General features: G+C 37.6%; 2 protein-coding genes and 1 long non-coding RNA gene across 26 annotated transcripts; 1 reads left to right on the top strand and 2 right to left on the bottom strand.

Moving 5' to 3' along the window:
- Positions 1-20: 20 nt before the first annotated feature.
- LOC112185712 (putative disease resistance protein RGA3) lies at positions 21-6,920 on the bottom strand. 7 transcript variants are annotated; one of them, XR_005806371.1, is made up of 9 exons: positions 5,024-6,920; positions 3,928-4,934; positions 2,944-3,151; positions 2,658-2,858; positions 2,206-2,455; positions 1,987-2,092; positions 1,606-1,838; positions 873-1,200; positions 21-734 (listed from the first exon to the last, which is right to left on the bottom strand). XR_005806371.1 is itself a non-coding variant. In XM_024322748.2 (3 exons), the coding sequence occupies exons 1-2, from the start codon at positions 6,850-6,852 to the stop codon at positions 3,956-3,958; spliced, it is 2,808 nt and encodes a 935-aa protein (XP_024178516.2). In that variant the 5' UTR covers positions 6,853-6,920; the 3' UTR covers positions 3,170-3,822; positions 3,928-3,955. The 7 variants fall into 7 exon arrangements, 1 of the variants encoding a protein (XP_024178516.2); XR_005806373.1 differs by having other exon boundaries at positions 2,206-2,858; positions 2,944-3,154; XR_005806370.1 differs by having other exon boundaries at positions 2,206-2,858.
- Positions 6,921-11,016: 4,096 nt separating this feature from the next.
- Positions 11,017-11,822, top strand: LOC112184485 (inactive protein RESTRICTED TEV MOVEMENT 2-like). The gene is made up of 2 exons (XM_024322747.1): positions 11,017-11,192; positions 11,503-11,822. The coding sequence occupies exons 1-2, from the start codon at positions 11,069-11,071 to the stop codon at positions 11,820-11,822; spliced, it is 444 nt and encodes a 147-aa protein (XP_024178515.1). The 5' UTR covers positions 11,017-11,068.
- Positions 11,823-16,530: 4,708 nt separating this feature from the next.
- LOC112190702 lies at positions 16,531-23,799 on the bottom strand. Of its 18 annotated transcripts, none has more exons than XR_005807501.1 (7): positions 23,190-23,797; positions 21,892-22,087; positions 19,685-19,858; positions 18,687-18,816; positions 17,254-18,301; positions 17,062-17,165; positions 16,531-16,945 (listed from the first exon to the last, which is right to left on the bottom strand). It is a non-coding gene; the product is annotated as an uncharacterized LOC112190702 (long non-coding RNA). The 18 variants fall into 18 exon arrangements; XR_005807507.1 differs by having other exon boundaries at positions 16,531-16,926; XR_005807498.1 differs by having other exon boundaries at positions 16,531-17,165; positions 17,254-17,347; positions 17,558-18,301; positions 23,190-23,781.
- Positions 23,800-27,956: the final 4,157 nt, after the last annotated feature.

Raw genomic sequence — 27,956 nt, 5'->3', positions numbered from 1 at the left:
GACGAAACATGTAATAAAGATTTTTGTATAATGTGCAAATACTTTCTGCAAATGATTGGACCATATATATACGTCAAATCAGACAATAAGAACATCCTCAGACTATCTATGACTTGGACGAACTTCAATATGTCAAACCATACGTATCTCACCACAATGAGCTAACAAGTGATGAAGTAAAGCAATTTATGTTTCTTAAGATTTCAGAACTACATTCATGCCAGATACGAGGCAAGCTAATACTAGAATATTAGTTTCAATTCCAACCAAACCCAAATGTATGAGAAATGACAGCATCATCTCAAACCTCACACTTGAGAAATCTCAACCTTTTATTAAGTCACCTTCTTCCAGACAAGCTTTCTGTGGGTATAGTTGGTGGAAATTTGTCATGTCAGCACAAGAAAGTGCTCTCATTGCTGACTGAGCAAATGGACCAGCAGCCTTGAGCTTTATATGCAAAGGACTAATTTGAAGAACCAAGCACCGCGTAGATACATCCTGTGCTGCAAGCATGCAGTGCATAAATATGAGCATTGACACCAAAAGTTCTCTCCATCCCTTACAGGAGGTCCAAGAGTAAAATTTTCCTCCTCGTTGGGCTCCCTGACCTTCCTCTTCAACAAGGCAGCTAATAGTTGATGATTTGGGTCTGTCTATTCACATTTCCGAATGCACACCCCTTGAAAAACCTTGCTTGCTCTTCACCATTAATCATTAATCCTTCTGGAGTACTGCATTTAATATGAACACATACCAAATATATACGATAAGATAGTTGCCCTGAATTAAGTAAGCCAATCAATCCTGGACTACCTAATAAAAGATTAATATTCAGGATAATTGTATCTTGAAACTCAAATGCTACGTACCTTTTTCAGTTGTCATGTCAAAACAGAACTGTAGCTATTCAAGGGACACCAAGTTCCCCAAAAGAGGCACAAATTCACATAAACTGCATTCGTCGATCCTAAGCCTTCTGAAATTATTTGAAGACCTTAGTCATTTGGAGCAGTGTGGTGCCACTGTAGTTACTGATGTTTGGATTTGAGTGCAAGGGGTCAGTATTTGTTGATCTTCTCTTGTTGAGTACCACAAACTTGGTCCCAAATCAAGTTTCTTCTCATTTACCAATCTTGCTTTCTCAGCATTGTCCATATTCCCATGCCCTGGGTAATTTGTCAACCATTTGCAACATACCTGGATATATTCCATAAACTTTTTAGGTCAGCTACATCAGTGAAAATAAGTTATATAAAAGATTATAGATTTAATTTGAAGAACAGAATATTCTATAAATGAAAACAAAACAATGCATCTAAGAGCTGGTTTGAATTGTAAGCTTTGAGACCTGTATCAGACAGACTCTGAATAGCTCCAGGAAATTGGTGGTACAAATGTTTTCTTAATTAGAGTTGACCTTAGTTTGTATAATGTACACATATTTTCGGAAAATGATTTGAACATATAAGTTGCATCATACTAACAAAGAAACAGAAAAGGTCAATATGTTTTCAAATGTTCCCACATATGTAACGTACAGTTATATTATCAGACTTGGCCGTTCTATAGAACCAAGTGAATTAAGCTCATATAAGCACATACCTGCTCAGCTAGTTAGAGAACACAGGATGTTCAGAATGTGAGAAACCTTGGGCCATTTTGTGATTTCATGCCGCTGTTCTTGCAACTTTTGGAGATCTGGTCCTCCCAAGATGAACAATTTCTTCACCAGTGTCTTCCATAAGAATTGTAGCTGTTCCAAAAGTAGTTATAATGACTGCCGTCCATTTCCTCCAAGATTTTTTGGACATAAAAAAACCAAACATGGGCAGAATCTAAAGATGGATAAAATATAAAGATGGATAAAATACAAGGTGAGAGTATTCAGACATGTATGTAGCAACTACTGAATAAAAATGAAAATAAAGAAATTGAAATAAATCGATAAATTTTGAAGATAATATATATAACTTGATTAATTACCAGGAAGAATTAGGCAAAGCTATAATCCTCAAATTTGCAGAGGTGTTTTAATTTGAGAATCAACCTCTCCACTCCACCGAGACCCAGCTGCAATTCTTTCCCACTCCTGCGAGATGACAAAGCTAAATTGTTTCAAATTTGAATTTAAAAAAAAAAAAGATGAAGACCGGATGAAAATGATGATGATGATTCTTCAATTATCAATAACTCAAATCCCACCTGTTTCACAACAGACATCTTCAAATATTGCACCAGAGTCAATGGACACCGCCATGTTCCCCAAAGCCAAAAGAGGCACGACTTCATATATACCCCCAACATGAGAACTCAAGCCTTTTCAAATTATTCAGAGACAATGGGGCATTAATTTGGAGGCATTGTAGTTTCCAATATATAAGGATTCCAGGTTTGGATATGATAGTAGGCATTCAGTATTTCTTCGAGGATCATCTAGTCTTCTGAGTTGAGTCTAATATGTATGCCGAAACAGAAATTCAGTATAATTTCAGAATTCCCCTAAATGTAATAGTGAGTAGGAACTATAGCTTAGTGGACCTTGCCGTTATATAAAATTAACTGAAGCAAACTCATTCAAGCACATAGCAACTGCTCAGACCACTCACTGAAAACAGAATACCCCAAGAGAAGGACAGAATAAATGCCAAATATACCTCTTCGGAAGCTGGAGTATTATGAACAACAGAAGTGATCAATGAAATGAGTCAAAAGTTTCTTAATTAAGGATGTCAAATCCTCAACATTATCAACTCAGTTACAAGAAAGAGACTTCAATTTGGCCTACTGCAAAGAGGTCACATCCGATACGATTCCAGGCTTCCAGCTTTCCACTATTCCATGGAGATCTTGAGCTGCTGAGATAAGAAAACCAGATGTCAAATCCAACATAAAAAGATTCAGTTCCACTACAAATTGAAATGTTCAAATAAAGGAATTTACCTTTTGAGGAGCTGGGGCTTAAGAAAGAAGAGGAATGATGATATCTTGAGGGGTGATAATATGAAATTCCCCCAGACATTAAACAGGGTTACACAAAGTCTTCAATGTGCAGAGGTCAGCATGTCATTAAAATCTTGAACATGACATCAAATGAGACTGTTGGATTATTTCTGCCATTCCATTGGTTCAATGAAGCAAAAATCTTCAGCTGCTGACGTAAGAAGATTAGCAGGCAAATGTATTAGTCATTCATAATAGACTCCAATCAGAAGATCAGCCTTTTTGCAAATTCAATCCACGTTACTAAATTTCAAATGGTGACTTGATACACTAAAGTGATGATAACTTACTCAGCTATCAAGTGAGTCCTAGCCTTGATATACAGTTTAATAGATTACTTGTAAAGAGTAGAAACTAAAACTAGGAGATATAGATTAAGTGAGAGCATCAATTTAAGATCCTATCAATCTATAGAGTTGTAATGCGAAGATGGAAAAGAAATAAATAAATATTTGCATTTGAAAGTAGAGAGGCTGAGAGCCTGAGACTACGAGTTAGGAGCAGCAAAGATGAGACATGTTAAACTAAAATACATTGCTGACTAAATTCACATGAGAGCATAGTATAATTTACATTGTACGTGGATTAAATTGGTGAATCCATTTTTTCTATTGCTTGGTTGATGAAGAAACAGGAAATTAATTGTCAGGTTTTGTAAAACTAAAGCAGTAAGCTTCTTCAGATCCACATATATGTTGAGCTGTAAACTTTATCTCCTATTGTCATTTTGATTTTCATTTAGGCCTTCCTAAAGCTGGAGACCAAGGGACTGCTCTAGTTTGGTCTCAAGCCAAAAGAGATAAATCATCATCATCATCTCTGCTTTGGACAGTCAAAAGAGAGACTTAATAATCAAAATGCAGAGGATATCAAGTTCTGGAAATTAACAGGAAAAAAAAAATGATTGGTGGACTAATTACTTACCAAGGAATTGGATGGATGGCGTTGTTGATCAATCCTGTTGTTCGATCCAAACTCCATCTTTTTGTACAGTTTGGCCACCAATTTGGATGTTTGGGATGTGAGAAATCTTGGACCACTCCGGGCCTTGCCTGTCTTTGCAACTTTGGGAGAGAATGGCACACCAGCTGATGATCAGATTCTGAAGCAGCGGCGTCTTCCTTGGAAGGAAGTCTGGCAGTGTCTTCAGCTTTCTGCAGAACTCGAAGGATAAAGTAGAAAGGCGTGGCATGAAACAAGTTGGTGACGATGAAGTAGCATCATTCTCATCATGATGATCCCATTCTTCCCACTCCCACATACGCTTAAACTCGAGTTGTTTCAGATTGGGGAACAATATAACTTGATGATCAACTGAGTACTCAAATCCAACCTTTTTCACTCCTTCCATCCAATCAAATCTGAGTGTCTCAAGGGACCCCAAGTAGCCCAAAACCGAAAGAGGCACATACTTACAAATACTGCACTCAGTGAAGGTCAGGCTTTTCACGTTAATTAAAGAGGAGGTCCAATTGGGGCACAGGGTGCTGCCACGGTAATATCGAATCTCCAAGGATTCAAGATTTGAATTTGGCTGTAAGGCATTCAATACTGCTTCCTGGATGGTACTCTGGTTGACCTCGCTCTCGCTCTCCATCCACTCGAACCATGGCATCCTCTCGAAGCGTAGTTTCAAATGAAGAAGGTGTTTCTTGTTCACCAATTTGGCTTTCTCCGCATCACTCGCAGCACTATCTTTCAATTCGCCTACCAATTCAATCCTAAGCTTCCCCTGAAGCTCGTCCATGTCTCTCAAATCACTTAACCTCAATCCTTCTTCATCTTCAATTACAACATCCAGATCTAGCGTCCGTAGACTTTTCAACCTCGCAATTGATCTGGGCAACGTCAGCAACGTACGCTTAGCATGAAGATGCTGCAAGCTGGTCAACTTTCCCATGGCCTCGGGTAACTTTTCAAGGCTACGGCACCTATCAAGTCGCAGGTTTGCAAATTGACTAAATTACACAAACTATCAGGTAATTTCTTCAGCCTCTTATTCCAAGATAAATCCAAATACCTCAAGTGCACCAACACGCCAACTTCGTCCGGAACTTCTTTGATATCGTTCCAACTCAAAGTCAACGTCCTCACGCATTTTAATTGTAAAATCAACTCTCGGCTGAGACTTGTAATTTTACAATTAAATGTTGTAATGGTCCGCAGACGTTGGCAGTGGTCAAAAGAAAGGGGAAAAGGTCCTTCGGGTGAAAACATTATGGTCAAATGACCAAGCTTATCGGGCAATTTTATTCTCTCCTCCCCACCTTTGAACTCAACAATTAAGCATTCATTCTTGGTTAAGTATTGAAGAAAGTCGTGAACAATATCATGTATTTGGCACTTTTTAATATTTCCAAATTTATTTTCTTTGAAATTCTGGAAAAAAGATCGCATTACTAAGTTATTAAAATATGATTCTCCAATGTCTAGTATTGTCTTTTCTTTGTTCCCAACTGAATCAAGAAAACCTTGCGACATCCACAACTCAATCAAAACATTTTTCCTAATAACAAGATCTTTTGGGAAAGTAACACAATATAAGAGACAGCGCTTGATCATTGGAGTTAAATCATAATAACTTAGTAATAGTGGTTTGAAAACTTGTTGCTCCACTGTGTTTAACTCCCATATCTCGCTGCTTAAAACATCTTGCCATTCTTTCTTTGTTTTCTTCCAAAGCATGAGACCACCTAAAGTCTTAGCAACAAGAGGCAACCCTTTGCATTTCTTTACAATTTTCTTACCAATAGGTTCTAAATTTCGACACTCATCTTGGTTACTATTGGCAAAGGCAATTCTAGCGAACAATGACCAACAATCTTCATCACTCAACACCTTTAAATTGATCGTGTTATTGGGTGCTCCCATCATCCTAGCTACCTCTTCTTTTCGTGTTGTGACTATTATTTTACTACCTAGAGCACCATTCTGTAAAGGTAGCTTCAATTTTTCCCACTTCGTATAGTCTTCATTCCACACATCATCTAAGACGAGGAGAAACTTTTCTCCCTTCATAGATTTGTGCACACATTGGACAAAAGCTTCTAGGTTATTCAAAATGGAATTGACATCTCCACCAAGAGCTCCAACGATGGCTTTGGCTATGTTGAGCTCATCAAATGGTTCTGAGACACACACCCATATTCTTTTTGTGAAATTAGCCTTCACTTTTTCATCATTATATGCTAGTTGGGAAAGGGTTGTTTTACCGATCCCACCCATCCCTACAATAGGGATGACAATGGGGCTCTGCCCTTCAGGCTCGCTCAACAACTTACCCACCAATAATTCTTTTTCATCTACCCGACCAAATGTTTGATCAACAAAAGAAATAGTCTTTTGTCGCTCAATATGTTCAGTACCACTTTTTGTGTACTGAAAGTTAAAATCTTGCCTCCTCTTAGCAATTGTTGCTAACCTTTCATTGAGATCTTTAATCTTTTTAGCAATGTCGTGACGAAAAATAACTCGACTAACTTGGCCAGAACAAAAGGAAGCAGTAGGAATGCATAGACATACCTTCTTCTTAGTCGTATCAAGAGCATTTCCAGCTTCTTTCTCTTGTTTCTCAATTTGTACCCTCAGAATTTCAGTGTTCCAATCATCCAACACGTCCTCCATCTCGTTGGACGCGTCCTTTAAATCATCCAGCCATAGCTTAACGGAAGCCTCCTTCACTTGCCTCTCCTCTGCATCTTTGAGCCCGGCTTCTATAGCTTGGAAATTGTGGGTGAGCTTTGCAACTTCTTTCTTAACATCAACTACCAATTTCACTTGTTGTTGTACCTGTTGACGGGTGATTGAAGCCAATTGTTCTAGGAGAACGGAAATGAGTGCTTCAGCCATCAGAAATTGATCACCTTGTAGTGGAAAGAAGGGGAGGCCGATCAAAGTAGCAAAGAATAAGAAGTGTGCCTTAGTGTGTCAATGCATATATGTACATACCATGACACCATTATATGTTGATTAGGCCGACCGACATCCACATGTGATGATGGCCCTATAGGGCCAGACTTTACTTTGCACATACCATTATTAAGTCCACCGACATCCACGTGATGAGGGGGCCTAAGGGGCAAGACTTTACTTTATATCATGAACTTTTCTTTTCAACTTTTTTGTTTTCTTTATCAAATTTAATTCCAGTAAAATGAAATCGTTCATTTCTCTTGCTTTCGTAATCATCATCTTGCTAAATATTTGAAATAAAATCTGACAGAGCAAAAACAGTTGGAAAGGAAACGACAGAGTTAGGGGTCATCATGGGCCGGGCTAGGGCCGGCCCTACCCTAAATTTTATGGCTTAGGGTCGGGTCGGGCCTGGCCTAGTCAAAGTCAACAAAATTTAGGGCCGGGTAGGGTCGGGCCAGGGCTTAAATATGCTAACCCTTACCCGCCCGAAAAGCCCGATCCGTTAAGGCAGAAAGGGCCGGCCCTCAAATAGGGCCGAAATGGGCCAAAAAAGTGCCTTATTTTGTTTAACAGAAAAAAAACATTATTTTTTTCTTCTCAAAATATGGCTTAATGGTATATATTGGTAATAAAAGACTCATTGTTTTTTATTGAACATATTTAATACACACACACACACTTGTAACTTATAACATTTATTAATATTAGTTAAGGTGGTTATATTCAATTAACTATCTATATAAATCTCTCAATATTAATTGTTGTGTAACAAAGAAAATAGAAATTAAAGAAAACAAAACTCATGAAATCAATTACAAAGAAATAGATAAATTGCATACTATAGAAAAAAGAGAAACATAATTAAAAAATAGAAAAAAAAAAAAAAATTAGGGCTTATTCGGGCGGGCCAAAAATTTCGAAATTGAAATTAATCAATCTGACAATGGTCATATGCATATACAACAGTAGTAGGTATTTTGTAAAAAAATTATGCCGATCTTCATTAAATAAGGCACCAAACGGAGCGGTCAACACTTTGTATAAGCAAACTTCCGTAAGGGGAGCGGCACCTTTTGCGGACAAACATCCCCGTAATTTGACAGCAGGTGATAGACCCCCTCTCCATGAGAGTGTGGGAGCTGATAGATCAAAAAAAAAAAATTGCAAATTCTTGGTTATGAGCATATTTGTGTTAGGTTTTATTTAGGGTATGGAATTGACCGCGTCGATAGAGACCCAACCGAAGGTGGAAGTCACTGAAATTTTTACCACTACCATATATTCATATACGGACGACATCCAACGGTGCATTTTAAAAAATTCCATTTCGTCCCCCATTTTGCTCATGGAGGATAACAAGCCTAATAAACGAGTTATACTACATTAATAGGCATATAAGGATTATATGTGATCCAAAAATTCTGAAATGGAAATCGACCAATCTGAAAATTCTCATATGTTTATACAACATTGATAGGTATTGTGTAAAAAAATTAGGCCGATCTGCCATGAATAAGGCGACCAATGTAGCGGTCAACGCTTTACACAAGCAAACTTCCCTAAGGGGAGCGGCACCATGCGCGGACAAACGTTGCGGAATTTTGACATCCGTAAGTAGACCCCCTACCCATGAGAGTGTGGGAGCTGAAAGATCGAAAAAAGTGAATTGCCAAGAACCGGTTAAGAGCATATTTGTTTTATGTTCTATTTAGGGTATTGAGTTGACCGGGTAGATCGCACTACTACAAAAACTGCATCACACAACGGTGGAAATCTGTTGTGTGATGTGCACCATGTCTGTCGTCTATCTCGATGTTGTGTGATGAGCACACTCACACAACGGTGAAACACCGTTATCTGAATATCATAGACACAACGCATTGCTTATAACCGTTGCACCAGTTCTGCGCATGCCAATGCCAGAAATTGGATGCGGCGCATTTTCGATGGTGATCAGACAACAAAAGTAAGTACACGCCGTTGTTGGTTAACTTCTCACACAACAGAAACATAACACTCAGACAACAGTAGTAAGTACACGCTGTTGTTGGTTAACTTGTCACACAACAGAAAAATATGGTGACTGTTGTTGGTTGTTCCTTCACACAACAGGTATCATAAGTAACTGTTGTATGTGTGAGGCTCAGTGTTGAATTCTTCACAAGTCATACAACACATTGTTTTTATACCGTTGGGTGATTTAACATTGGACAACTGATACATATTTGTATGGTTGTGTGAGTACTAATGAGACAACAAAATTTTATAGGGACCGTTGTGTGATTACAAGTTATTTGTTGTGTGATTAACGACATATGCGTATTCATACCCCATAATTTAATTCACTATTGTTCATGCATTATGGATATTGTACCTGGAATATTTGCACAAATATAATGCTTAATATATATTACGTAATGAAGTACTCTAATTCAAGCGTCTAATGTACCAAAAGAGCTAGCAGCCTTTGTTAATCATCTATACATTCATGTATCCACACCATAAAACCAAAAAGAAGGCATTCTAGCTAGCTTGATAGCTGCTACATCCTAGCTAACATTGAAAAATAGCAAAAGCTGATACAAACAAATCTTTGCGAGAGAAATATTTGCGACTAAAGTTCTCTCATACTTGCATAGTGTAGTGCTAAGGGAGCTGCACCTAGTGTGTCGGGTGGATGCTCCAGTTCCAAATTCTTTTTCAAAATGATCTATTTGAGCTTACTTGACTTGAGCTGCTCCAACTTTTACACTTCAGCCTCAACCTACAGAAAGAAAGTTAATACTATTAATTAGCTCAACATATTTCTGCTCCAAATATTGCTATAGATCTATACATATTTATCAATCATCCATACATTCATCTATACCATGTAGCAAAAATAGAAAGCATTCTAGCTAGCTTTGATGGCTACTGCATTCTAACGAACAATTACATACTTGCAGTATCATGAAAGTGCCTCCTCCAGACAAAACAATGACTAAAATTACCTGAACCTACAATCTTGTATGAATTTGTTTTCTTTTTCTTTAGCTAGTTCCCAAAGGAGAAGCATAAATTTACATTTACAACATTTACATTGAGCACAAATTTGTAATTTCTCTCCTTAAACAAGAAATTAAATGGAAGTATGACCGAAGTTTATTTCACCCTCACATTACTATATTTCCTTGAGCACTCTACCCAGCTCCCAACATGTAAACAGTAGCACATTTGTATAGAGACATAAAGACAGTGCATGGCTTCCAATTGCATACCTCAAGTTGTTCATGAAGCTGCTTCTGGAGTTCTACCTGTAATCGCAATGCTTCAGTAATCCCCATACCGCTCCTGCAAGTAAACAGGAAAAAGTTTAAAGTTCATTTCAAGGACACCCTTGCTCTTGAGAATGACAAATTTCCGGCCAAGAAAGCGCCACCTCTTTGGATAATTTTCTGAGGATTGCGCCCCTCAGCAGGCCATCTATTAATTGAAGAATCTGTTGTTGCAACCCATATGCTATCATCATCTAGAGCCAACTGCAGAATGGGGTGTTCTCCTTGGCAAAGCAAAAGACTCTCTCTTGTGGTCAAGTCTGTCAAGAACAACTAAAAATATAAACAGAATTGAGCATTAAACAATGAGCAACAAAGCCAAACAGCCAAAGACGAAAGATGTCTGGGGGAAGTCAATTTGTAAGGAGGAACTGTACTCACAGAAAGGTCTCTCCCACCACTATATACATGACTAAACGTTGGCGTACTGGCAAGTGCCCAAATAGAATCTGTGTGCACCGCATAAGAATGCACGCATCTTTGCTGACCAAGATCCCATAGTCTACAAAATAGACAGAGAATTAGGTGGATAAAGGACAAAGTACCAAATTACCAACTACTTATGACATAAGTAATTCATCTTGCATCTAAATGCTAATTGTTTGCATGGTAAAGAAGAGATAGGTGAGTTATCAACCTAATCATTGAATCAGAAGATCTTGATAAGCAAAACCTGCAAAAGTGAAAGTTCAAAGAGAAATTGGTCAATGGACTGACAACATAACAAAATTGCATAGAACCATCCACCCACAGCTCCCATTTTCCCTCAGATTTCAGAAATACATCGATCAATATTATAAGAGAGAGAAGTCAAATATATACTAATTACTTAAGGTATGGCAACGGAGGGAAGGCCATTTGCAGCAACAGCTAATCGGGTTTATGAGGATATTGAACTACCGTCATCAGCAGAGTGGGTTCAAGACGAAGGATATGAAACTCTCATTGTCAATCTACAGGGTTTGTCATAGTTCCCTAGCCTATTGTACATACTATTAAATTATCATCTACAATAATTAGGCTGAGGGTTAATGGTGACGAATGAGCTAGAAAAACCTTATATATATGCAGACTGCATCGGGATAATATTTTGCTAAAACCATATTTAATCAGGAACTTCACCAGTTGCATCGATTTTAGTCAGTTTCGATATACAAAATAATTAGTCGATTAATTTCATAGAGATATATGCATAGTACTTGTCATAATTTTCGAATATACGTACATACAATTCATGTGTATAAAAGCTAGAAGTAATGCATTGATGCAGGATATAAGAAGGAGAATCTGAGGATCCAAGTAACCTCAACTCGAAACATAAGGGTGCTCGGTGAACGCCCAGTTCGTCCGGAAAACAATGTATGGCAGCGCTTCCGCAAAGAAATTCAAGTTCCATCAAACTGTGATGTTAATGAAACCTCTGCCAGGTTTGACAACGGATTCCTTTACGTCAAGATTTCGAAAACCATAGCTCCGGTCGAGACAGCAGCACAAAAGGATCAGAAACCACTAAAGCCAGCAACTGAAAAACCACCACCACCCGCAGAAGCAAAAATTCCAAAGCCTCAAAAGCCTAGATGGGAAGAATAAATCATTCTAATCTCATATCATGGTCTAACTCATATGCAAAATGTATTTTTCTGTATCAATGAAAGACATTTAGAAAAATATTAGACAGATTACAGAGTCATACGCAAGTTAAATGGATTCAATCTAAGAACAAAGCTTGATTATGTAGAGTTAAAACATAATTCATGTACAAATATAAAAAATCATATAAAGCATTCAATCAACATAGCCTATGAAGAACTAATCCAACCAACCTGCCAGTAGAATCAAGAAGCAGAGATTGGAACATATCCATTATCATGCATATGTTCCACCAGAGACAAGAAGTGATCCACTATCATGCACTGCCAGTGCATAAACTGATTCTTTATGGACTTTGGCAGAGATTGGAACATAACCATGTGCCTGAGTTGTGTGCATAGAAATGCTGTTGCTAGAGCTGATAGTAAGTAAACTTGTAATCGGTTGTGCATTTCCAGAACCATTGGTGGCATTTGAACAATCATCTTCCACAGAATCACCTGACTTTGAGACCGGAGCAAGGGCTGCTTCGAGATCCCAAATGAATACCTCCCCTCCAAGTCCACCAGAGGCAACAATATTGCTCTAAAATGCATGACACTATAAAAGGATCAGAAACTTTCTTATTCAATAGAAAGAAATTAATTGTATTAAAAATGAAAGGTTACAAGATGACGATTGGCATGGGCGAAACTGGTGGAGCCTAGACGACGATTGGCAAAAAATGAATATGTTGCTGTACATCGAGATCTTCGACAGCGACAACGAGAGGCTCGAGATTTCCCAGAACAAGTCGAGTCGCAGATGGCTAGACTCAACCCCTGTCTCAACGCCAAAAGAATTTGGAATTGAGGTAACCGAAGTCACGCTGCTGCTGCTTCTCAAGGTCAGGACGCTCGGATTTGAACTCTCCGTGTTGTTTCTCATCTCACTGATGCTCGATTGAGCGTTCAATTCGAATCCCATTTTTTCAATTGTGGAAAAATTTGGTATGGATTTCGAAAAATTGAGAGGAAAATGGTAAATTGAGGGATTGAACTAGTGGTTTGGATTAGAAGTGAGGAGGGCACAAGAATTTCATTTTGGATAAGAAGGGGAAGAGAAGTGGCGAAGAAGATGACAAGAAGGTCGAGAGGTTTTGTTTTGTACTTTGCAATTAGGTCGAGATGTGGCTCGGTCTATATTAACCCTCAATAAATTTTCCAAGTCACTCCCACAACGTTTCTATAACAAACTGTTGTAGGAGTGTATTACATAAAAACAAAATGCTAAAACATGGAGGGAAACAATGCCGCCTACTGCTTTGGGCTCAAAATCTTGCCGCCTATGTTTTTAGTTCACACAACAGAATAGCTTAAATCTGTTGTGCAATTTCTACAGCTTGCACTAGGTGTACCAAGTGGAAGACATTCAAGCAAGCTTTCTCAAAATTTTGCGCCCAGTTTTCAATCACACAACGGAAATAGTTGTACCGTTGCACCTAGTAGCCCAAATTTCAGTGTTTCAAGAGGCAACCAAGACTCCAAAGTAGAGGGAAATCTGCCGCTAAATTTTCTAAGACTCAGACAACGGAAAATACTTAATTCCGTTGTGCAATGAGTTCTGATAAAAAAGTTATCATTTTGTTGACATTCACACAACAGAACATCACTAATACCGTTGTACAATAGAGTTTACTTAAACACACAACAGATGATTTCTGTTCCGTTGTGTGATTGGTGTTGTGTGATTAACTTTTTGTAGTAGTGTCGAGGTCCAACCGAATGCGGAAATTGTTGAAATTTCTACCACTAACATATATTCATATGCAAACAACATCCAGCGGTTCATTTTAAAAAATTCCATTTCGTCCCCTATTTTGCTCATGGAGGGTAACAAGCCTAATAAACTAGTTATACTACATTACAAGACATATAAGAATTATGTGCGATCCAAAAATTTTGAAATGAAAATCGATCAATCAGAAAATTCTTATATGTTTATACAATAGTGATAGGTATTGTGTAAAGAAATTAGGTTGATCCGCCGTGAATAAGGCACCTAACAGAGCGGTCAACGCTTTGCACAAGCAAAATTCCCTAAGGGGAGCGGCACCATGCGCGGACAAACGTTGCGGAATTTTGACATGCATAAGTAGACCCCCTACCCATAAGAGTGTGGGAGCTAAAAGATCGAAAAAAATGAATTGCCAAGGACCGGTTAAGAGCATATTTGTTTTATTTTCTATTTAGGGTATTGAGTTGACCGGATAGATCGAGGTCCAACCGAATGCGGAAATTGTTGAAATTTCTACCACTAACATATATTCATATGCAAACAACATCCAGCGGTTCATTTTAAAAAATTCCATTTCGTCCCCTATTTTGCTCATGGAGGGTAACAAGCCTAATAAACTAGTTATACTACATTACAAGACATATAAGGATTATGTGCGATCCAAAAATTTTGAAATGAAAATCGATCAATCGGAAAATTCTTATATGTTTATACAATAGTGATAGGTATTGTGTAAAGAAATTAGGCTGATCCGCCGTGAATAAGGCACCTAACGGAGCGGTCAACGCTTTGCACAAGTAAACTTCCCTAAGGGGAGCGGCACCATGCGCGGACAAACGTTGCGGAATTTTGACATCCATAAGTAGACCCCCTACCCATTAGAGTGTGGGAGCTGAAAGATCGAAAAAAGTGAATTGCCAAGGACCGGTTAAGAGCATATTTGTTTTATGTTCTATTTAGGGTATTGAGTTGACCGGGTAGATCAAGGTCCAAACGAAGGCGGAAATTGTTGAAATTTCTACCACTAACATATATTCATATGCAAATAACATCCAGCGGTGCATTTTAAAAAATTCCATTTTGTCCCCCATTTTGCTCATTAAGAAGTTAACATTACATTGGTAAAATGGTTTCAACTCGACCAATTGATTATTTTTAGTTATGTTGATTACTTGATTTATTTCAAAATTGGTATTACATGAATATATTGTCCAATTTGAAATAATAGCTTTGTAATTATTACAGTTAATTAGTTAACAGTAATTATTGGTAAATATTAAAATACCCATAAGATTATATTAAAACGGTGGCATTTTTGCCGAATTAACAGTTAATTCTTAAAAAAAAATTATTTTTTTCTTCTCAAAATATGGCTCAATTTAAAAGACTCATTTCCTTATGGCAAATTGAAATAATTTTCTACACTTCCATAGTTTTATACATATAACACATGTAATAGAAAATAACAAAAATAAAATATAAATTTTAGGGCGGGGTTAGGGCCGGGCTTTTAGGGCTGGGTCGGGCCTAGCCCTTACGGGCTCAATCGGGCCGGGCCGTAGGGTAGGGCCGGGCTTTATTTGTGTGACCCATACCCTACCCTAAATAAAAAAGGGTCGGGCCGGCCCGCCCTAATGGAAGGGCCGGGCCGGGCTTCGGCCCTACGGGCCGGGCGGGCTTAGGGCCCAAGGGCCATATGATGAGACTTAGACAGAGTCATGTTGGATAGAATGCATTATTGGTCAGATTCGATCAATGACAAAAATGCATTATTGGTCATCCATTTTGGAGCACAAATTCACACACCCTTTCTTGAATATTGCTTCATTGTTGTCACAAATTCACACTCCCATATCTCGCTGCTTAAAATATCTTGCCATTCTTTCTTTGTTTTCTTCCAAAACATGAGACCGCCTAAAGTCTTAGCAACAAGAGGCAACCCTTTGCATTTCTTTACAATTTTCTTACCAATAGGTTCTAAATTTCGACACCCTTTCTTGGTTACTATTGGCAAAGGCAATTCTAGCGAAAAATGACCAACAATCTTCATCACTCAACACCTTTAAATTGATCGTGTTATTGGGTGCTCCAATCATCCTAGCTACCTCTTCTTTTCGTGATGTGACTATTATTTTACTACCTAGAGCACCATTATGTAAAAGTAGCTTCAATGTTTCCCACTTCGTATAGTCTTCGTTCCACACATCATCTAAGACGAGGAGAAACTTTTCTCCCTTCATAGATTTGTGCACACATTGGACAAAAGCTACTAGATTATCCAAAATGGAATTGACATCTCCACCAAGGGCTCCAATGATGGCTTTGGCTATGTTGAGCTCATCAAATGGGTCTGAGACACAAACCCATATTCTTTTTGTGAAATTAGCCTACACTTTCCCTTTTTCATCATTATATGCTAGATGGGAAAGAGTTGTTTTACCGATCCCACCCATCCCTACAATAGGGATGAAAAAGAATTGATGGACTTGTAGATGAAAGAAGGGGAGAAATATGAAACGAAAACGGTACAATCTGCAAGGGAAACAAACTAGGGGTTGGGCTTGTGGTGCTATAGTTATTCTTCCCCAAACATTTTTATAGTGATGAGGCTGAAGAATGCTTCCAAGGCAATGCTAGCACCACCACTTACTCACGGCAATGGAGTGTTGAAGTTATTCTTTGCTCCTCTCCTTTTGGAACATGATTCCTTGCTCCTCTTTATCATTTCTACTAGTTTTGGTACTTTCTCCTTTGCCTTTCATTTCACTTCTTGTTCTATTGTTCCAGTTTCATTTCTGAAGGATGAGATTATTCTTTACTTGTTCCCTTGTCATTTTATGCCTTACATTTCATTTCTCCCTCTATGTTACATTTCTGTTTGGTATCAAACCAATCCCCCCAAACTCAATGGTATAATGACTACCATAAGAACTTCCTAAAAATTCAAAGATAGTACATGTTTCCGAATAAAACCCAATCGTTTCACAAGGATTTCTGTAAATGTGTGAGAAAATGAAATTTACATTAACAAGTTTACCCTTGAACTCCACTAGTTTTGTAGGTGATACAAATCGCTAAATGCATGAGGCATGTGATTGTTCATCATTAATTTGGTAAAATGTTATCAAGAAATAAAATTATACCCAACTAATTGTTCTCCAGTTTGGTAAGACATCAGAGTAAATGACTGTAAGGCTCATTCAAGACCATTCCTGAAGGGAGCCTGCGAGGAAGAAAAATTAGTGCCAATATTTTAGTTGACTGATACCGGACTAGAGGTTGTCTCTCAGCCATTTTAAGGCACCATTTGCAGCAGACCTGGAAATTCCTAAAACTTCATGGGTCAACTGCAGTGCACATAGTAAATACATTGAATAGTGAAGATAAAAGCAAAAATGGTACAAAAATAGGCATCCAATGAACATAATACTGTATATGAAAACAAACTAGCATCACAACTCACAAGAGCTTGTGATTCAATCAAAGGCTATAGCCTATGCATGTGTATGTATATCCTCGATTTTGAACATAACAGCTCCAGGAAATTGGTCACCAACGGTTTTCTCCCTTGCAATAGATTTACAACTTACACTCGGTAATTGATGACTAAAGTAAGTAGGAGTATATGACAGATGAGTGGGTGAGTGAGCCTTACCTCGCAAAGTCTTTTAACTTCTTCCATGGGTCACTTTGATCGTCTTCTTCCACTGTTTCGTCTGCAACTGTTCCCATCTCAGTTTGAGTATTTACTGTAGAATGAAAGGACAAATTCAAGTCAGATAAAGCTATACACCTAATCTGAAAGAAATGTTCTGTCATGCATATCATCAATATCCATTCACCCTCAGTTTCAAAATTCAAATACGTTCACCAAGGGACTTGAAGATCTCTCAAGATGAGTGTGCACAGATATACACAAGTAGAGAGCACATCCTCAAATGATAAAAGCGAGCACGTACCAACTGGCTGGGACTTGGGTCGAGTACGTAAACAGCTGGCGGCAGTATTACTGAGTAAAGCAAGTTCTTCAAGCAATTCACGTTCCTTGACGCTAAATGAAAAGAAAATCTGAGGGGTTAAATTCCAACAATAATGCCCATTGTTTACAGCGACAGCATTACAAACTTACATATCTCTCCTCCCTCTACTCCCCCTCCTCTCCCCCTCTGAGTAACAGCACGACCAAGTATGCAGGTGAGCAGACACCCCTGCCTTTCAATAGTTTTATTCTGTCTTTGATTGTCCTTTTTTTTTTTTTTTTCAAGGTGTTAGTATCAGTGTTTTTGGAAGCTACTGCCATATATTCTGTAAGTTTCCAAGTCCCAACAAAGTAATTCTGTTTAATTGAAATTTATTTTTCTAGCATTTTAGTGTCTTTTACTTTCATAAGGATGTTCTAACGCTTGCAGAGCTCACACGGTTCTACAGAGCATACGCCAAATATACTTGACCTACGTAATAGACTAACAGTGAACTGAACTGAGAAACAAACAGGGGAAGGTAAATGAAGACGTGACACTGTCAGCTACCCTATACAAAATAGAGACAACTGTTACCTGGTACGATTCGCTATGGCTACTTTAATTGTAAACACATGGTCACCATGAATTGATGGCTTGTTCCGCTTTGGTACTCCTTTTTTGGTCAGGACTAGAATGTCACCATGGAATTTGTAGTGTTGTTAATCCTTCAACTGTTTTAACCTGTTTACATGCCAGAACCTCCATCAATTGGTCATGCTAAATATACGAGCGAGGAAGAGGGGTTAAAAAAAGGGACCAAAACAAACATGGTAAGTACTACAACAGATCCATAGTCAAGTTGGTCCAGAAAAAGAATTTGAGCTTCTGTAAGCTCAGACAGATATAATGAACTATTTGATCTTAAAAGTGTAGAAGAACAATCGACACATGCAAAAATAGTGAAAGGAGTAATCACTTTATGTGAGCAGTAAGCATCACGAACATGGTTACCAAAAAATTGTTGAAGATAATTTTAAACTATTCAAAATAATAATAACAATTTTAATGATGGATAAAAATCTGAACAATAAAATGGGAGCACAAAATAATCCAATGAAAACTTTACCTGAATAACAGTTCCCAATATGCAATCCAGATAGCTTAGAGATACTGTTGAAGAGAGATTTATGCCATCTCTTCAAATTCCTTCTACTTCTTCAACATCAAGATATACATAAAGATCCCCAGGAGGACCCCTGATGGAGTAACAAAATATACAAATGATTCAAAACCATGTACCACAATGTGTGACATAAATACTGAAATTATACGTACAGAATTACGGACATATTTATTCTATCAGAAAAAACTACTAACTATTCCATCTGAGGATTGAAAGCAAAATTACGAGCAATCATGAAATCCTGGAGGCTGTAATTCATAAGGGTATGAAATCCGCTACACTATGAATTGGGTCACACAAGACTTCAGTTGTCTTGACTGTACGTAGTCAACATAACAATACGTGAATAAGGCAACTTAATATCATAACAAGTTTGAGTAAGGCAACTTTAATAACATAACAAATTTGACACCTAGATGCAATCGTCAAATTTTTCTGCTCCAATGCAGTTCGTGTTTTGGATGAATGATGAGTTTATAAACTTTGTATTTGATTGAAGTTCCTCTAATATTCGCACAGCCATAGAATAAGAACTTGCTGTAACATTCACTCAATAAAACAATAAGAAGTTAATCCATATTTACGGAACCAAAGAATTCTATGTAAAGGGATGTCCAATTGTAAATACCAAAGTTTAAAATATTGAATATGATTAGACATATCAGACTCAAACTTAAGGATATAGCAACAGATACATCTAAGATATATCAGTACTGAAGAGCATCTGTCGGGGAGAGAAGAAACATCTTCCCTTGGGGGGAAAGAAAAATAGACCAGCATTTGTTTCAAAGCTTGGTAATTACTACCGAGCCTTACATAGTTAGAAATCACAAGAACATGTAGTCTATAATCGAAATATCATAGCTTAGACAAAAAGAAGCCAGTAACATGGAATTTTGTTCAATGATCTATCCATACATAAGGGAAATTCGAACACCTACCCTCTCGGTCCAGCACCTCCCTCTCCAGCAACTCTAAGAATACTTCCCCTGCTAACACGAGGAGGAATTTGCACTTTGATACTTATCTTAACATGAACACGTCCTTCTCCAGCACTTCCGACAGTATTCAGAAATACCTTCACCATCTCCACCACAATCCAGACATGCAGAAACCTAACATGAACAGGAAGATAACTTAAAACCACCATCCAATTACTTTTGCCCAGAAGATGATGTACCAGTAATTTAGGTATTCTGTTTTTTAATCTACACAGAGTGAATCAGTCCCTAAGGCAAAAGAAAAGGATACCGGCCTCATCTCTATGGTTGCATTATAAACTTCAAAGTAGCCCTTAGCCATAAATACTTGGAAAATGTAGAAAAGCAGGAAAGCATTCATGAACATATAGGACTCAATTAGCAAAATCAGCTCCACCTAGAGCAATTATTGGCCATTATATCATTACTCACTACTTAAATCATTTTATGTTTGGCCTTCCCAGACAGCACCCTAAGTGATTATTCCACATTTATGCATTTATATGTAAATTCTTCTTATCCCAATTGGCGCCATCTAAGGCAACCATTTGTGCCTTCTCATGTCATGTCAGGTTGTAAAACCCTTATCCAATTTTAATTGAGTTGCATGCCTCAGAAATATAAGAACAAAGTATAGTTTATCACTTTGTTGCACAACCATTACATTTTATTTTGGGTCAAAATTAAGATTGTCTTACATAACGTTCATTGATTTAGCGTCAGCATTTTACAGACTGACCATGCCAACCACCCAACAAAAGACTACAACGATCTTAGGAAAACAAAGCTCTAGCATAAAATACAATTCCATGGTTGACTTGGTGGCAGACTGGCAGTACATGGCAACCATAACCTATGCCATTATACATCAGGAAGAATTTGACGTACGGCAAATACTTCAAACCACTTCTACTGTTTCTCCTACTGATTCATTGGACATATATATAACTTGATCCCAACAAGATACAGACAAAAAAAGAACACAAAAGGTCAAAAGCCTCGTACACACACTAACAGCTGGTATTGTACTTTCATATCCTCCTCAGAAATTTGCACTTTACATTTCAAGGATTGATATCCTAGTGCTGATTGAAGAAAATAATAGTATAAATCAACCAAAATAATATCGACTTCCACACCAAAGAATATGTGAAGATTATATGTCAAATTTATGATTGAATAACCAAAACATATTGAATGCACTTCAAGAGTATCAACAATTGATATACTGTTAAGGTGCATTCAGTATGAGACTGGACAAATTTCTAAACCACAGGCAATAAACCAGCCAAAAAACCGGGAAATAGAATGTGAAAACTTTATCATATGCACTTGTCTCATTACATGTTCGGGTCTGTTTGGGCTTGCTTTTGAAAGGCCTAAAAGCGCTTGTCCAATTTTGCAAAAACGTTTTTGTACCAGGAAGCTCAAAATACTATTAAGTGGTTCTAAAACTCACCCAAGTAAGAATTTTTTTTTCCTGCAATTATTTTATTTATAAATATTTATTTTTATTAATTTAAAAGAACTTTTGGGTCTCCAAAAATCAATCCCAAACAGAACCAAAGTTTTCTTTAGAATTTGATCGTTAGCCAACAGTACTTTTGATGAAAGATACGAGCAAAATATTCAAAGTCAGGATTTGGAAAGTAGTTCAAATAAATCTAGGCTTTATTATTAGGATTCTTATAATTATTAGGATTATTTCTTTAGGATTCTTTAAGGATATCTAGAATTATCTTAGCCTCCCTATATATAGAGGCCTTTGTAGTCTTTTATTTTCAGATTGAGATTAATAAAATTGAAAGCTTTCTGCTTCTCTCTAGGTTTGTGTGATGCAACCTAACCATAGGTGTGATGCCTAAGTCCTCTGGGTGTAATGCCTAGAAACCCTACTGGTGTGATGCTAGTAGCTTTATCCTAGAATCTTACTGGTGTGATGCTAGCAGTTCTATCCCATTTCTTCTTAAGTTTCTTATTCTAAATCCCTTTTCTTTCTAACAATCGAGACTGCTGCAAATAAACCCTAGTTCTACAGTTCTTTTGCTACTTGTCCTGCATCAACTTTTTTTTTTTCCCCCGGAAGATATGTAAATGTACTTCTAAAATGAAAGAAGCAATAAAAATAAAAAGCAACAGAGACAGAGAAACCAGAAACCCAAAGTTACCTGAGAAAACAAGCCAATAGGTGTCTGCTCTGTTCTCATAACTTGACCCCTCCCACCACAAGTAGAACATATCCTCCTTTTGGAGCCTACTTTTGCTCCACTCCCAGCGCAAACTTCACATGTTTCCAGATGGGAAAGTTCAAATTCTTTTTCCACTCCAAATATAGCCTCAGAAAATTCTAAAGTGATGTCATAACTGAACATATGTGGATCAGGAGTCAACTAAGAAGTCGTCCATGGTATATTCATTTTGTATCACAACAATTACTGAACAACAGGAGAAGAAATGCATTTCTAAGACACAGAAAGGTAGTGAAAAGAACAAGTAGCAGTGAGGCGCTAATATTCTTTATCAATATGTTGTCATATTGAGGCATCCTGGAGGTTATCAAACAGGTTAAATGAAGGACTTCAAAAATCATGTGCTATGACTATTGCAAACAACTCAAACCCTGCTTAAGAAACCCAAGATAAAGAACTTGATAGATATTCAAATTAATCTTTTCTAGCAATCAATCAATTTGAAACTGCTTTGTATAAATTTTTTTACTCAGCCTATGTCTTACTGGAGAACAAATCACTAATCAGGTATCCACAAAGAGCCCTTCCAATTTAGACTCATTTTTAACAAAGGGTTTGACATTTTAGAAAAATGAGGAAAAAAATGTTTAATAGAAGCAATTGTATTTGAACCAAAATCAGAATCACCATAACCTAAACTCAAATTAACATATTCATGAGAAACTAGGATATCAATAAAGAAACTGGGAGAGCATTCTCTTCCATGGATTACAGGTGAGCAACATTTTCTTAAAAACAAAAAACAAAAAAATATATATACACACACAATCTACAAGCCCTTCAAGAGAATAAGTACTGAAAATAACAAGAATAATAACCAATAAATCAACCCAAATGTAAACTTGGGCACACATTTCAGAAACAAAGCAACCGTCCAAAAATAGCATACATACTCTAAACAATTTTTCTACGGAGAATGCTTACTTTTTGAAATAATTCTGCTCTATAGAGAATGTTGCACAGACACTGGCATATAGTCTATAGCATCCCAATAAGTCAATTACAGATTTACAGGTTGATTCAGACCGAAAAGTAATCTTTATGCACCAAAGAATTAGAGTCCTGAAGGAGTTTGCACTAAGTTTGGTTGCTGAAAAATGCCTCAAACTAACAGTTCCATTCTATAAAATTCGACGCCAAGAGTTAATTCACCAAAACACTAAAAAGATTCTTAGTACTGTGAAAACCAATCATGGTGGAATAGAAGGATTAGGTACCTGGCGAGCTAATCTCAGATAAGCGGTTTTGATTTCCTTGCTAGTAATCACCGGAAGCGGCGAACACCGTCCCCAACGCGGCGTTTCCTGCTCAACTTGTTCCACGGACGAGTAGTCAAATTGAGTGACGCGAAGCTCTCGTGGGACCCGCCGAGAGCAGAGAAAGAAGACGGCGACGGCGACGGCGACGGCGGGAAGACAAGGTGAGGAGATGAGGGAGGGAGGGCCGCGGCGGCCATCGGAGTGTGGGGAAAGCAGTTGGAAGATTTGATTGTGGTTAAATTGAAGTGTCTATTCTATTGCCTGGAATTTTATGGTAAGTAGTTTGAATATTAAGTACATCTTTATGTTTTATTATGCATTTTTTGTAACATTAGGCTGAAATTTTAATGATTTACAAACTTCATCACCATACCCCAAGATGCAGCTATATGTACAATTCATTTAACATGAGTGTGAAATGATATACTCATTTTTGGTTCTCATTTATTCACGTTCCATATTCATCGATTCATTCACAAGCTTGCAAAATGAAACTCGATTATACGAAAATGATTTAGTCATGACATAAAAAGTTTAGACAAGATTTCATCATATTCACAAGAATTAGATTTCTGACATTATTGACTCGTATTTGCTTGTACACCCACATGCACCGTCAAAAAGTGAACCTACGTCTTCTCAATCGCTGACCATTTCGTGTTCTTCAGCATTTTCGATCAAGATCTCAATCAATTTGAGGCGCTTGTGTTCTTGAATAGGTTGAGATGGGATTTCGAGAGGGTTGGTGGAACTGGGCCAGTCTTAGATGGTGGAGATTTCGCCTCCCATTGCTTCCAAGCTGAGTTTGATTCAATTATGAGGGAAGTAATGACGTCGAATTTGGATTTACCCACTTTGCCACATCCCCGAGTAGCGGTAAAAGGAAGAGATTGGGCCTGGATTTGACAAAACTCGTACTTCAATGTAGAGAGAGAGAGAGAGAGAGAGAGAGAGAGAGAGAGAGAGAGATGGGTGCCCAGAATAAGAGAGAGAGCTAAGTGCTCAGATAAAAATCTGAAGAGACCAAATTACACCCTCAAATTATGTCACGTGGCACATTGACTAACGGCATGCACAAATAAGTGGTCGGGGTTATAAGTTCGTGTACTACAGTTTAGGATTTGTAACTTTATGCATAGAAATTCATAGTGGCACTATTTTCATGTACTGTTCGCAGAATTTTCCCTTATGATAAATCAAAAAACTCAATTTATCAAAAATGTCTATAAACTTTGTTAGACAAAAAAAAGTTAATGCCAATAACTCTAAGCCGAAAGGCTAATAAATTCATTCCCATGAGACATTTGATAGGTGGACCAAAATGTCTCACCCATATTCATATTGAAATTCAGTAACTTAATAAGAAAATTAGTTCATTATAAAGTTTGAATGCTACATTCTCAAAAAAGAAAAAAAAGAAGAAGGTTTGAATACTAGTTTAGAAAAATCAAAAAAATAAAAAGAAGGTGAGCTCGAAGCAAATTAAGCCAATCAAAAGCGTGACTTGGCATTTAAAAGATGAAGGCAGTTGGCGTCAGCAGTTAACAGTCAAACAGGATAGAATATGGCGGCGGCAACTGCAACAGCAGCTTCTGTAGCGCCCAAGCTCCTCCTCCAGTACAGCCACTCCTCCTCTTCCGGGTCTGTAAACAACTTCATGGGCTCCAGAATAGTTGCCATCCACATTCCACATTGCTTCTCTTCCACGAAGGCCAAAGGGTCTTTCCCCATCCGAGCTCTTGACCTTCGCAGACAACAACAAGAATAAGCAGAACAGAATTCAAGCATCATTAACAACAGCACCGATTTCAACTCTCAGGTTACTTTCTCTTTCTGGGCTTTTTGTTTTTCCCCGTCTCGCATTGCTATGCTTGGCTTTGATTGGATTAGATTATATGTTAGTCAGAATAATTTGGATAAGGAATTCAATATGGTATGCATGGATTAGTGGCAACACAGTAAGCAATGCATAAGATAATTTTGACTATCCATATCAGAGTTATGCACCAGAGTCATATAGAATACATGATTTTGAGAGTCACAGGAAGTATGGAAGAAATTGCAGTGATTCTAGAATCTACGATCTGCAGGGGAATTTTGGTCAAAGAGCGGCTTTTTTTATTTTTATTTTTTATTTTATCTTTAAGGTTAATCAAGTAGCTTAGCTGGGCAGCTATGTTGTCAATTAATAGTTTCCTTATCTGTATGAAGCTGATTAGTGATTACTGTAGACAGGGCCGGTCCTGAAAATTAAGAGGTCTAGTGCGAAAATTTAAATGATGCCTTATTAATCACGATCTCAATTAGAAGAACTAAGAAAAAATGATCGGTATAAATAGAAGAAGAAAATAGTGGACACCTAAAAACATCAACAAGGAAAAATAGAGAAAAAAAGAGAGTCAAGAAACATAACAGAAGATCGAAGAAGAAAGTTGAGAGGCCTTAGGAATGAAAAGAAAAAAAATATGTATTAAAAGAAGAGAGAAGATCACAAAGTAGGCAAAGAAAAATTAAACAGAGCTAAGCACCCATGGGTTTTGAACCCAAGACCAATCAAGCCTAACAACTTAAGGTAAAGTAGCCAACTGAACTGAACAATAATTCAATAACTCTCAACATTCTTGACCTATATATTTATCTAACGCCATTACAAAATTGAATTCAGAGACCTTCGAAAACCGAAGGCCTTGTGCGGCTGCTCCATTTGAACACCCTCAGGGCCGCCCCTGACTGTAGATAAGATGCACCAAATCACTAGAAACACAGGGAGAATGGGAGATGTTGTTGTTTGCTTAGTCACTTATGGTAGCTATGCAAGCCAGTCCTTTCTGAATAATATTAACCGAGAGATGGAAAACCTTTCGAATGCAACTATTCAGGACCATCCTTCCCTTTCTGGCCTGTTGTGGGTGAGGAGGGATTCGAATCCGTATATAAAATCTTCTTCTTATACAGCTCAAACAGGAACACCCCAATCCTAGCTGAGAATGTGTATGAGTCAGTCACAATGGTAAATATGAAGTTTCTTCGGCGTCATTCAATAAAAGAATAACCTACGCCCCTGTATCTCATGTGGGTTTAGATTTGCAAAATCATGGCTTCAGTATCAAATATGTACTGTCCATGTTCAGTCATAGGGTTTTGCAAAGATTTAAATTTGGTTCAAGTTTTCTTTGGTAGTTCGCTCAATCAAGAAAAAAAAAATGTAGCTTCAGTTTCTGTATTTGAGGGCTGTGTCTACTACAACTCTATACTCTGTTAAAATGCATGATGGTTGTGTATATTATGGATATGAATTGTTGGTCCCCTTTTAACAGTCAAGTTTCATTTGAAGATCTCCCCTTTTTTTTGTTCTTTATGTCGTCAATGGACACCATGCTTTCGATGGAGGAGGGTACGATGTTGTGAAGAGGAGGCTAGGGTTTTGGTTTTTGGGAGTGGCTACTATAGACGCTCTAGTTTTTTTTTTCCCCTAATGATTCGATTACCTCCATTTTATTTAGGAAAAATGATAAAAGTATAACATTCATGTCTTATCTTAGATTAGGGTACAATTTAATTCATGTTAAAACAATCCATCTATTAATAACCTGAAATTAAAAATAATAAAAATTACAAATCATGCCACTGACACTTCTCACCAAACCCGTTGCCAAAAACTGTCTCTATCCAAAAAGAAAAACCAGCTGCAAAAAGCTTCATTCGAGAGTTGACTGAGTTTGACCATCAACATGCCCATTATTTATAGGTGTGGGAGGACTTGGGTCATAAGTCGTGATTACTATCGTCTTCATACCTATAATTATTATCGAGCTTTATGATCGTAATCATTGCCGTGTTTTATGGCCGTAATGATTATCACACTTATTGCTGTAATCAATACTGTGCTTTATGGTCATCATTGTTGCTGCATTTACAATCATAATTATCACAGTATTCATGGTTGAAATCATTCTCGTATTCATGGTAGGGTTAATTGTCATGATTGTGGGTCCTAATTTGTTGACCACCCCCAAAGCATCTTTGACATATGTATTCCTTTTCATAATTCAAATTTTGCTAGATCTTGAAGGATGTAGAAAGTAGAAACCAGAGATAGAGCAGGAAAAGAAAAAGAAAAAAAATCGGAATTGGCCATGCATATATGTTAAAGCATCTTTAACAGACTCTCTACCTTGGCTCCTTAGTTATTTTAGAGAGCATCTTTAATTTTTTTTATCAAATTTAGCAACTCCACCAGACTCTTTAGGGAAGCAAAATGATAGAAAGAGGCAGAAGAGGAAGTTTACGCCAAAATTTTTCTAAATTATTTAAAGGATTTGGGGTGGTGTGTGTGTATATATATGTGTGTGTGTATATATATATATAGGGTTTCTGTCCATTTACCCCATTTCTAGGGATTTTTTTCTCACTTATTTTTTTAATTCCCTCTTAGCCAATACACTCTAAGGGAGTCTTTCCTAATACCCCATTAAGATTTTTTTTTTTTTAATTTTTTTTTTAACACCATTTTACCCCTCACCCCTTTGTTACTTAGAGAGAGAGAGAGAGAGAGAGAGAGAGAGAGAGAGAGAGAGAGAGAGAGAGAGAGAGAGAGAGAGAGAGAGAGAGAGAGAGAGAGAGAAAAACCATAGGAGACTTCGCTGGAGCTCGTCACCGGCCGCCGGAATCCGGTCACAGGTTGCATGAATCCGGCCAACTTTGGCCGGAATCCTATCACCGGTC

The sequence above is a fragment of the Rosa chinensis genome, chromosome 2 (assembly GCF_002994745.2).
Source record: "Rosa chinensis cultivar Old Blush chromosome 2, RchiOBHm-V2, whole genome shotgun sequence".
NCBI classification, from domain to species: domain Eukaryota; kingdom Viridiplantae; phylum Streptophyta; class Magnoliopsida; order Rosales; family Rosaceae; genus Rosa; species Rosa chinensis.
This window is presented reverse-complemented; position numbering and strand designations above follow the sequence as displayed.

Coding starts and splice junctions, on each gene's coding strand:
- LOC112184485 (XM_024322747.1), top strand. CDS start 11,069: ATGGCAACGGAGGGAAGGCCATTTGCAGCAACAGCTAATCGGGTTTAT. Junction 11,193..11,502: donor TCTCATTGTCAATCTACAGG/GTTTGTCATAGT, acceptor GCATTGATGCAG/GATATAAGAAGGAGAATCTG.
- LOC112185712 (XM_024322748.2), bottom strand. CDS start 6,852: ATGGCTGAAGCACTCATTTCCGTTCTCCTAGAACAATTGGCTTCAATC. Junction 4,935..5,023: donor GGCGTGTTGGTGCACTTGAG/GTATTTGGATTT, acceptor GCGACTTGATAG/GTGCCGTAGCCTTGAAAAGT.